Here is a 12,828-nt window from a genome sequence, read left to right on the forward strand (position 1 = left end):
TATCTTTGTACAACCTTATACATATCTTTGCTGAGTCAAATGGTCAGCACATTTTTAAAGCTTTTGATGAGTTATTTGCCTCAAAAGTTTTTGTTTTTTCTTTAACATTTTACTATCTCTTAAAAGTTGTGGGAGAGTGAGTGCCCATTTTCCTTAAACCCTTGGCAATACTAGGTGCTAACATACTTTAATATCTTGTCATTCTGAAAGAAAAAAATGTTACTTTTATTCTAAACTGCATCTTTATTAGTAAAATTGGACATCCTTTGTTTATTGTCCACATAACTAATGAAGATAAAATAATGTTTTTCCTTTAGGGAAAAGGCAAAGGATTAAAAAACTTCAGATTCCTCTAGCATGAAAGAATCATAGCTGTACAAACCTTCAAGTGTATTACTCAGTATAGTGCAATAAATCAACCTCAAAAAATTATCTGAAGGTTTTCTCATTCCTAATATAAACTTCACTCTATGTGGACCATCATTATTTACTCTTGCATTTAATAAAGATGAACAAATTCATCATAGCAATCACCCACTGTCTGAAAAATATTTAAAAATAAAACATGGTCAAAAAATTTAAAAAAATAAATTTAATTAATATAAAACATGGTCACCCACATAAAGTTCTTATAGAAATATATGGATACACATTTATGTTAAGTGGTTACATTTTAAAATCTATTCTAGGTTAATTTTTAGACCAGGGCAAAAAGATTATCAACCTTTTGGGATCAAACATTTGAGAGGGTACACAAATACCTGTACGTAATTTCTAAGTTTACAGATACAGGAAATATGTATCATATGAGTAAGAGAGACAATAAGTAAAACAGATGTTCAAAGGAAGACAATATGGATAAAATCTGGAGCAGTCAGAAAAGGGTTCAGTTAGAACATGGGAAGACAGGACTCAGAAGAGAAAGGGACTCGAAGAAAAGCAGAGTAAAGGAAAGCAGAAGGGAGAGGGAGACTGTAAGAGGGAAAGAGAAGTGAGGGGGAGAAGTGGGTGATATTTCTGGTTAAGAATGGTGTGAGGTAAAGTATAAGCAAATCAATGAACAAGAGAAAAAATACAGATATATGGCTGTAACAAGTGCAATGATTAAGTCAATTAGGCTAAATGTAATGATTTATATGGGAGATAGTAAATGAGAAAAGAATGTAGGTCTAAGTTAAGTTATAAAAAGTTTTGAATTCAAGGCTAAGACATCTGAATTCTATTCTATAGACAAAGAGGAAACACTAAAGATTTCTCAACAGAGCAATGTGGATCTGGCAGAAATGGACAGGATATATTTTGAAAGGAGAAGAAAACTGGAGGTAATGGGTTAAATAATGGAATCCTTGGCCAAGGTGAGTGATAATAGAAATGGAAAAAAACAAAATAAACAAAAAAGAAATCACTCAGAAAGGAAGAACTGATAAAGTATGGCTACTACTTGGATAGAAGTTTAAAAGAAATGGGGTAAGGATGTCATCAAAAATAGACAAGGGCTTTCAGCTTAAGAAACTGAACAGAAATAAAGTACTACAGTAGAGGGAGCTACTTCTGAAAGAATAGAGATAAAATGTCAAACATCTGTTTACACAGATATGTACTACATAGTTACCTGTCTCCATTGTTACAGAACTGAACAGCAACAACTTTGTCCTAAGACATAAAACAACAGATTTTTGGTTAGAGTTAATTTATTTGTAAAATAAAGAAAGTACTCTTCCTTTCAAATTCACATGCAAAAGCAACATGGAGTAGACTTTTTAATGCTATAATTTTCTCAGAAAAAAACTCCAGCTTTCTTTAAAAAAATTAATGAAGGTTGAAACAATGCATTGACTGAGGAGGAATACTTATTAGCAGTAATTTGAGACAAACCAGAATAAGCAAACCTGTTTCTAAATCATAATCTCAAGAGACAGTTTTGAATAGATATTGGTTTTTATGTCCCCCATAATAGGAGCACACTAACCTACAATGTGACCTTAAAGTAACAGACTTAATAGAAGTTGAACTAATTTTCCCACTTATTTTTTTTTAATTTCAGAAAATAAATCAATCATTTCCTGCTTCTCAGATGGATTATTTATTTAACAAAGGATTCGTCTGTCTTTAGGTACAATATTTCAGATACTTCTCTTTGAATCTTCTTTTATAATGACTAAACTAATGACTTTTACGAATATAATGTGTATTATAGTGATGAAAAGATTAAAGTATAAGGCAGAATATGCATTTTTCTTCTCTTTATTCCTTGGTAATAAAGCTAAAATGTACCCTCAAATGTGCATATTTTCACAGAACACTCAGTTATTGAACTGCATTTGAATTTTTAATAAAAGCTCAGACATTAAATATCTTTATATTTATTTTTCATTTTTAAAAATTAAACTGTCTTCATATGTTCAGAGGTATATTTACACTGTTCCGTGATTTCACTATAGTATTTACTTGACAGATTCTGAATTCTCACTGCCAATTGCAATAACTGGTTTTAGATGTTCTGAAAGTACATCTTATTTTCAGTGACTAACAGTAGCCACCGACTTCAACAGGGAGTATTTAGGCTTTCTGACTTTGTTGTAGCAGTACCCTGGCAAAAAAACGCACAAAACTCTACTAATCAACTTTTCTTCATCTTTCCCCCGACTCAATTCTTGCCCGTTGTTTCTACTGCCACCTTTTCACTCAGCTCTCAATAAACTTGACTGCACTTGTATACATACCCTGCTTGGGTGGTAACTGTAAAGATGCCTCCTTTGCATACTCTAGTACAAATGGATTTCTCCCAATGGATAGTCTCAGATTGAGATCTTTATATATTTCCTAAGTTTTTCTCTTTCACAATTTAAATAATACTCCAGGATTTTAGTATCTAGGAATAAGTAACAGCAAGGTGAGAGCTCAGCTTGGTTCAGTAATGGTTTATAAGTAACTGTTCAGTTATGTTTATGGGATGGGACAAAACCAGGAGATTGTTTCCAAAAGCTCAAGAAGGTTTCTAACAGGTCTCTTTTACTACAAATTTCAGGAACATGACTGATTTTGTAACTCACAAAGTATCTTTTTCTAATAGTGATGATTCGGGGAAACTGTGCGTATTTTGTTGATGTACACTAATACTATTCCAAATGAGAGGTCAACAGTACTAAAAACAGTAACCTTAATTAAGACTTGCGAAGCTGAGTGCTTTCAACTGCTGACTATACAGCTTTGACAATAAGGTATATGAGGTGTATAGTGAGCTGAAAAAGAAGTACTCCCATATGCCACAGTGAATAATTATCTAGAGAAAAAGGTATGGAAAGGAAGAGGAGAAAGAGATGAAAGGTACACAGAGATATGAAAAAAAAAATTACTGGCGCCAAGCTTCCTAAATAAAGAAAGTGGAAATAGCTTTGAGGAAAAGGTCCAGTCACCAATGGCCAGTCACCAGTGGCTGTCACCCAGGCATAAAGCTGTTCCCTGCTGTTCTTGATAACTAAGTAGGATTAGATTTCAGGAGTCTGTGATGGCATTCTGAAAATAATCAAACTAAAATAAACAAGCTAAATTAGTAAATTATTTTTTTCCTCAAGATATACTTAATATGTCTTTTATTATTTGAGGTAAAATGGGCATACAGCATTATATAAGTTTCAGCTGTAAATATTATAATTTGATATTTGCATATACTACAAAGTAATCACCACTGTTAGTTACCATTCACCACCATACAAATAAGCTCTCTCACCCATCCCCCAACACACTTTCTCCTCTGGTAATCATGGATCTGTGTATCTGAGTTTCTTTTTGTTTGGTTTGGTTTGTCCATTTGTTTTGTTATTTTAGAAGCCTCATATAGTAAAATCATGTTATTTGCCTTTTTCCATCAGATTTTTCACTTAGCATAATACCCTCAAGATCCATCCATATTGTCACAAATGGCAAGATTTCCTTATGTGTGGCTGAGTAGCATTCCAGTGTGTGTGTGTGTGTGTGTATCACATCTTTATCCATTCATCCATGGATGGACACTTAGGTTGTTTCCATATTCTGGCTACTATAAATACTGCTGCAATGAACATAGGGGTGCATATATCTACTTGAATTAGTGTTTTTGTATTCATCAATAAATACTCAGAAGTGGAATATCTGGATCCTACGGTCATTCTATTTTTAATTTTTTGACAAATCTCCATATTGCTTTCCATAGTGGCTACACCAATTCACATTTACATTCCCACCAATAATGTATAAGAGTATCTTTTTCTTCACATATTCTCCAACACTTGTTACTTCTTGCCTTCTTGATAATAGCCATTCTAATAGGTGTGAGATGATATCACATTGTGGTTTTCATTTCACTGATAATTAGTGATGCGGAACATGTTTTCATGTGCCTATTAGCCATCATTATATATTCTTTAGAAAAAAAGAAGGTGTCTATTTAGTTCCTCTCCCCATTTTATAATTGGGTTGTTTTTTGTTGTTGAGTCATATGAGTCCTTTATATATTTTGGATATTAACCCCTTAATAGATATATTATTTACAAATATCGTTTCCCATTTACTAGGTTGCCTTTTTGTTTTATTGATGTTTTCCTTCACTGTGCACTAGCTTTTTACTAAGAAGTAGCCCCATTTGTTCATTTTTGCTTTTGTCTCCCTTGCACTTAGAGCCAGATTTTTAAAAAAAATCACTAAGACCAATGTCAAGGACCCTACCAGTGCTGGAGAGGGTCATGAAAAAGATACGACCACCAGGTTACCTGGGAGCTGGACCCGAGGCAATTACAGGTTCCTTACCCACTTCCCTATCCTAGGATATACGTTCCACTTGCCTTTCCTGCTCCCAGAGGCTGCTCTGAGGACACAGCCTTGAGACGATGATGTGGTATTGAGAACACCTGCACAATATACTTGAATGAACCCAGTTAAGGCTTCTTTATAAACTTTTAAGATTTGGTGGGTAGGTTGGAGGCACCTGGATGGCTCAGTCAGTTAAGTGGCTGCCTTCTGCTTGGGTCATGATCCTGGTCCTGGAATGAAGTCCCGCATAAGTCTCCCTGCTTGGCAGGGAGCCTGCTTCTCCCTCTCCTCCCTGCTCATGCTCTCTCTATCTCTGTCTGTCTCTCTCTCAAGTAAATAATTAATAAAATTTTTTTAAAAAAGGGGCACCTGGGTGGCTCAGTGGGTTAAGCCTCTGCCTTCGGCTCAGGTCGTGATCTCAGGGTCCTAGGATCGAGCCCCGCATCGGGCTCTCTGCTCAGCGGGGAGCCTGCTTCCTCCCCCCTCTCTCTCTCTGTGCCTGCCTCTCTGCCTACTTGTGACCTCTGTCTGTCAAATAAATGAATAAAATCTTTTAAAAAAAATTAAAAAAAAAAAAGATTTGGTGGGCAGGCACAAAGATCCATTCATCCTGCTGCCACCCAAAACAAACTTCATGTTTAAATTCCCTTTGCTGGGGCACCTGGGTGGCTCAGTGGGTTAAAGCCTCTGCCTTCGGCTCAGGTCGTAATCCCAGGGTCCTGGGATCGAGCCCCACATGGGGCTCTCTGCTCAGCAGAGAGCCTGCTTCCTCCTCTCTCTCTCTCTCTCTCTCTCTGCCTACTAGTAATCTCTGTCTGTCAAATAAATAAATAAATAAGTCTTTAAAAAAATAAAATAAATTCCCTTTGCTAATTAAAACTACCACCTACCAACCCAGAGTGGACTACCTCTTTCTTTGGTCTTTCCTTGCCCTCTGAGTATAGAGGTCAGTTTCAGATTATAGCTAAGAAGCTCCCAAGAGGGCTGTAAAGACAACTGGCAAGCCAGCACAGAGACCAAAGAAATGGGCTTCGGGAATGAGGCATCCACAGGAAAAACCCCAAATTAGCCATCAACTTCTTTGTAAGGAAACGTGGCCTGTATTTTAGGTGCTTATGGACTACTACATGAATATGGGGACACCCAGAAAATGCCAGCCAATCTAAGGTAAACTTGGAGGAAATGCACATACCACACTGGGACAGAGAAGGGAAACATGGTTGCAATAGTGGGCTTCTGCTGTGGGTAGTTCAGCTGGCCACTGATGCCCAACTAGAGGCTGAAGAAAGTTAGAAGAGCTGAGTTTAGAAAAGGAGAAGTGAGTTGGGGGAAATTGGAGGGGGTGACAAACCATGAGAGACTGTGGATGCTGAGAAACAAACAGGGTTTTGGAGGGGAGGGTGTTGGGGGGTTGGGTGAGCCTGGTGGCGGGTATTACAGAGGGCATGTATTGCATGGAGCACTGGGTGTGGTGCATAAACAATGAATCCTGGAACACTGAAAATAAATAAAATGAAAAAAAAAAAAGGATATGTCACTGTCCACTACTCTGCTAGCTCTAGGGTTGGCAGACAAGATGGAAGAGGAAAGTAATAAATTGGAGACCTTAGTGTCCTGTTTTACAAAGCAAAGAGGGTACAATGTATTAAGATATGAGAACTTATGAGAAAGCCTGACTAGGATGCTATGAGGTGGAATCTTGCAGAAAACTATGAAAATGAAGAGGAGGGTGCTATGGTAATTGATGAGGAAACAGACAAAATGTCCCATACCTTCTGACCCCTACTTTTAAATAGCAATTAACCCAAAACTCCTAGGAGAAAACTTACATCTTTCTCTGTCCCCTTAAGTTTATAAATCTTATCATGTCTTTGAAATATAAATACCTCTAGAGATAACAAAAACATTGCCAGAAAAAAGGGAGGGGCTTTTAAGAATACAGCTATAGTTCTCTTGTCCATTGCATAATAATGAACCCTCACCAAATCAAATGACCATTTTTCGTCTTCTGTCATTTGCAGTTGCTGTTTTGCTCTGATGCTTTGCAAAAAGTGTCCCTACAACAGTGCTTCATCTTTAAGAACACTCATGGAAAAGAATTTGATAGGTTTCTAATAACTAAGATTAAATTGCTTTCATGTTGGAGAGATAATAATGAACTTTACAAGTGCTCTCCTAAAACCATGTGTACAAGTGCCACGATATGTCATACAATGGTAGCTGGGGACCTATCCCTGTTCTTCCCCACATCAGCAAAATGGGCCTAATACACTGATAATACAATGTTAACATGTAAATATTTTACCTCTGCTGCAGGACACCTGCAGGCTTTGCTCAGAAACATCTGTGAGGAAGAAGATGGGCAATGAACCCAAAGAAAATTCAATGCCTACACACTGCTAGAAGGTTTAAGGTATGATCTGGTCAGCTAAGACTCATAAAGCTATAACTGAAAAGGTACAAGGCTATCCAACTTCTAAGAATGGGAAAAAGGTACAGTCCTTTATAGGGATTTTGGGGTTTTGGAAGACTTTTAACGTCTACCTGGCATAGTACTCCCATTCCTTATGCTGCCTGGTAAAAAAGGACACATATAAGACTGGGGGCAATAGCAGCATGTTGCCTTTGAGAAGGCAAAAATATTAATAAAACAGATTAAAGCTCTGGGCATCTCTAAGTAGTGCTACATTTTAATTTCATGTGTCTATGACTCCAGAAGATATGGGTCAGACACTATGGCAGAGATAACAAAAGGGGAGAATGCCCCTGGAATTTTGGTTCCAGCTCTGGAAGGGGGCAAAACCTCAACATACTCCCATAGAGCAACAGTGCCTAGCAATGTACACAGTGCTCCTCCAGGTAAAACTTCTCACACAGCAGCCAGTATAGAAACTAGTATACTGAGCTTATAGTGGTCTGGCTACTGATCACTCAGGAGCCCTTGCCATTAACCCTTTGTACTGATAATTAGACTATTTTGAGGGATTAAATTTATGGCTTGAACAATGGAAAGCTGATCATTAAAAAGTCTCTGTGGGGTCAATATATATATGTAATATGACATGTGGGTCCATCTTCAAGAGCCTGAAGTGATTCTCAATGTTTATCATGTCCCAGTTCTTAAGACACTGACACCCCACTAGCAATCAGGAAGTTGGTGCCCTAGCTTGGGAATGAGCCCTAGCTACTGACCCGTCAAGTAGTTTAGGCAGATTGGGTGCATATAAAGAGTGGCTCCTACAATGCCCAAGTAGGATGGCATATTGCCAAAGATGCCAGACTGCCCTCATAGTACACTGACTTGATTAAAGTAATAACAGCATGTCGTGTGTCCTAAATAACACCAAAGGCAACTGCCAAAAGAATCGGGCCATCCACCGGAGTTCCTAACCTGTGAGAAATTGGCAAATTGATTATATTTGGCCTCCTCTTAGTGAGGGTTCTAAATATGCCTTGGTTTATGCAGATATTGCATCTGGTCTAACCCACACTTTTCCCTGCCACCCTACAAACCAGGCTGTCATCATTAGGGGATTAAGGAACTGAGTACCATGTATGTAAAACCCCCATCAAACACATAATTATCAGAGGTCACATTTGAAAGGCCAGGATGTGCAAGAATGAATAATAAAATGTGACATTAAACAAAGGTTCCATCTCCCCTACAACAACAAGCAGCAGGATTGGTAGAAATGAAAATGGGTATTAAAACAGCCCATTAAATACTTAACAGGCAAAGCTACCTCGGCCAACTGGACAAAAAGTACTGTCCTAGGTTTTAATATATTTAAATGACCAAACAATAGGGCCTGTTGCCCCATATGCCAGACTAGGGATCCCTACTCGGGGACCCAATACTATAAAGATACAGAAGTTTCTGCAAACAACCAAAGCCCAAAATCTCACAGTGGATCAACACACTATGCTGTGGAAATCACACCCCTCATTCTTGAAAAAGGAATTACCTACTAAAATTTACAATGCAATACCCCACTGAGACAGGTGAGTTCCTTCACACCCCTAGGTAAAGAACCACTCAATCTCCACTAAGATCTTCCTGTCCTGCTGCACGCTGGAACTGTTAAAATACACTGTATCTGAAAAGAAGCATGCACCATGGAAAGAATAGAGAAAATGGGGGTCCTGGTAATGGCATATCCTGTCCCCATTTCATGTCTTCACACCTGACAGTGCTGCCTCCCGTGGACAACATGTATGGTATGTACAACCAGGTCAAGTTTCTAAAGGTGCTAACCTCCCTTTCCTCAAAGTCAGGGGAAATGTTTGGTTTTTCCACTGATAAGACCATTTTGCCACGGTCTTTGTCCCCTCCATTGGCTTAGATTTAGAAGACATTAATAGCAAACGTGAAGCCCTTAATAAATTCACTCAGCAAGCACTGAATGATAGCAATAAAACCTGTCCTTAATGAATACTGAAATGCCTCTGGTAAGCTGTACTTATTACTTATAAAGCTGTACTCCAAAATAAAATGGCCTTAGACATTCTTACTGCCTCATAAGGAGGTACCTGTGCCATTAACCAAACACAATGTGTGTTCACCCCAATGAATATGCTAATGTGTCATCTTTAGTAAATCACAGGACATACAAGTGAATGCCCTAAGTAATCCAATCCTCAGCTTAGGAGACTTAATAAATCAATGGCTTAGGGGCGCCTGGGTGGCTCAGTGGGTTAAAGCCTCTGCCTTCAGCTCAGGTCGTGATCCCAGAGTCCTGGGATCGAGCCCCACATCGGGCTCTCTGCTCAGCAGGGAGCCTGCTTCCTCCTCTCTCTCTCTCTCTGCCTGCCTCTCCCCCTACTTGAGATCTCTATCAAATAAATAAATAAAATCATTAAAAAAATCAATAGCTCAGATCAAGGGCTCTTATAAAGGAATTGTCATCGATTTTGTAATCAACGTCTTATTTAATCTGTTTCCTTACATGCACCTGTATTGTTGCTGTGGCATTAGACTCCAATGCAGCAAGACAGTCACCAAAGGAGCCACTCCATGCTAATAAAACCCCTTGCTGTGGGGCACCTGGGTGGCTCAGTGGGTTAAAGCCTCTGCTTCAGCTCAGGTCATGATCCCAGGGTCCCGTGATCGAGCCCCGCATTGGGCTCTCTGCTTGGCGGGGAACCTGCTTCCCTTCCCCTCTCTCTCTGCCTGCCTCTCTGCCTACTTGTGATCTCTGTCAAATAAATAAATAAAATCTTAAAAAAAAAACTTGCTGAACGGTTAAGGCTCATTTCACAAGGGAGCACATGAGCTTATAAAAGCTGGTCATGAGGGGTGGAATGTTGAAAAGGTCATTGAAAAGATTTGACGACCAGCTGACCTGCGAGCTGGACCCCAGGCAATCAAAGGCTTGCTACCTCCTCCCTTGGAATGTGGGTTCCCCTTGCCTTTTCTGCTTCCAGAGGTTGCTCCAATGATGCGGTGTTGAGAATACCTGCACAGTATACTTGACTGGATCCAGTTAAGGTCTCTTGCTAAACTTTCAAGATTTGGTGGGTGGTCATAGGGATCCATTTGTCTTGCTGCCACCCAAGACATGCCTTATATGTAAGTTCCTTTTACTTATTAAAACTATCCCTTACTAAGCCGGAGTGTCCTACCTCCTTGTCCTCTGAGTATAGGGGCCAGTTTCAGATTACACTCAATAAGCTCCTGAGAGGATTACAAAGTGACAACTGCATATGTTTTCTTCTAGGAATTTTGATTACATGTAGGTCTTACTTTTGAGTTAATTTTGGTGTATTGTGTAAAATAGTGGTCCAGAGTTTCATTCTTTTGCGTATGGCTGTCCAGTTTTCCCAACACTACTTACTGAAGAAACTACCATTTCTCCATTGTATATTCTTGGCTCCTTCACTGTAAATTAATTGACCATGTATGTGCCAGTTTATTTCTGGGTTCTTTATTTTCTTCCATTGATCTATTTGTCTGTTTTACAGCCAATACCATACTGTTTTGATGACTAGAACTTTGTAGTACAGTTAAAAATCAGGAAGTTTGATGCCTCCAGTTTTGTTCTCCTTTCTTAAGTTTGTTTTGGCTACTTGTGATCTTCTGTGATTTCTACAAATTCTGTATCTGTTCCAGTTCTAAATATTTGTTCCAGTTCTAAAAATTGCCACTGGGATTTTGATTTTGATGGGGATTGCATGTAACCTCTAGATAACTTTGGGCAGCCAGCCTGGACATGATATTAATTCTTCCAGTTCATGAGCATGGAATATCTTTCCATTTATTTATCTTCTTCAATTTCTTTCATCAGTTCTGGCTTTCAGTGTGTAGATCTACGTTTCCTTGGTTAAATTTATTCCTAGATATGTCATTCTTTTCTAAAGAATTTGAAATTGAAATTTGAAATTGCTTCTAGCAATTGTAAATGGGACTATTTTAATATATATATATTTTTCTGATAGTCTGTTCTCAGTGTATAGAAACACAAAAGATTTCTGTATATAGGTTTTCTATCCTGCAACTTTACTAAATACATTTATGAGTTCTAATATTTTTTTTAGTGGAACCTTTAGGGTTTTCTATATATAGAAATATGTTACTTGCAAATAGTTAGTTTTACTTCTTCCTTTCCAACCTGGATGCCTATTATCTCTTTTACATGGCGAATTACTGTTGCTAGGAGTTCCAATACTATGTTGAATAAAGTGGCAAAAATGGACATCTTTGTCTTGTTCCTGATATTACAGAAAAGATTTCACCTTTTCAACATTGAGTATGATGTTAGCTGTGGATCTGTCATATATGACCTTTATTATATTCAGTTCCTTCTGTCACAATTGAGATTTTATCATAAACAAATGTGGAATATTGTCAAATACTTTTGCTGCAACTATTGAGATGATGATATGATTTTTATCCTTAATTTTGCAATGTAGTGTATCAGGTTGATTGATTAGCAGATGTTGAATCATTCTTGCTTGTAGGAATCCCCACCTGATCATAGTATATGATCCTTTGAATGCATTGTTGAATTCAGTTCACTAATATTTTTTTGAAGATTTTTGCATCTCTATACATCAGGGATATTGGCTTGCAATTTCCTCATTTTCAGTGTCCTTGTCTGCTTTTTTTGTTATCAGAAATTGACCTTGTAAAATGAGTTTGGAAGCATTCCCTTAATTTTTAGGAAGAGTCTGGGGACAGTGATTAAATCTTTCAATGTTTAGCACTATTCAGTGAAGCCATCTGTTTATGGACTTTTTTTATGTTAGATGGGTTTTGATTACTGAGTCGGTCTCCTTTCTAGGAATCAATCAATACAGATTTTTTATTTCTTTATCATTCAGTCTTAGGAAACTGTATGTTTTGAGAACTTATCCATATCTGAGTCCAAGATGGCATATGAGTAGGAGACAAAATTTCATCTGGTCCCAGGAATTCAGCTAGATAGGTATCAAATCATTCTGAACACCTGCGAACTCAACCAGGGACCAAAGAATAAAATTGCTGCAACTATATGAATAGAAAACAACCACTTTCTGCAAGGTAAAAGATGTGGAGAAGTGAATCTGAGGTGATAAATGGGAAGATAGACATGGGGGTAAGGAGCCTCTGTCATCCAGCTGCCACCAAGTAATACAGCAGCAGAACACAAAATCAGAACTTTTAGAAGTCTGCTCCAGTGAGGGATGAGGTCAGGGTGGATCCCCAGATAGGACAGTGTGGTCTCAGGATACTCAAGGTCACAGGGAGACCAGAGGTGCCTGACTGTGGCAGAGCTCCCAGGCATCGGAGTGAAAAACCCAGCTGCAAAGAATGGGCACAGGAGTGGGCTCTCAGCTCAGGATAGCCATAAACTGTGAAATGCAGCATTCAGGTGACTGCTCTCTAAGAAGGGGCCCAATAAGCAGCAGAACCTGTGAGACACCCTCCCTTCCCCAAGAGGAGCAGTATAGGAGCACCCAGGAGGAATCTGCAGGGTTCAGAGACTCCAAAAGGGGTGGCTTGCCTGAGACAGAAACACTCAATCACAGGCTGGGTGAACAGGGTGTAGACAGATCCCAGGG

The 12,828-nt window shown here is 38.6% G+C and overlaps 1 protein-coding gene across 1 annotated transcript in view; it reads right to left on the reverse strand.

Moving 5' to 3' along the window:
• Positions 1 to 12,828, reverse strand: part of BRWD3 (bromodomain and WD repeat domain containing 3) — a 205,532-nt gene that overhangs the window by 97,389 nt on the left and 95,315 nt on the right. The window contains exon 12 of the mRNA XM_080795680.1: positions 1,613 to 1,653. Within this exon, the coding sequence (XP_080651806.1) occupies positions 1,613 to 1,653 (41 nt within the window). The remainder of the gene's footprint in view (positions 1 to 1,612; positions 1,654 to 12,828) is intronic.

The sequence above is a fragment of the Martes martes genome (assembly GCF_963455335.1).
Source record: "Martes martes genome assembly, chromosome: X".
In the NCBI taxonomy this organism is placed as follows: Eukaryota; Metazoa; Chordata; class Mammalia; order Carnivora; family Mustelidae; genus Martes; species Martes martes.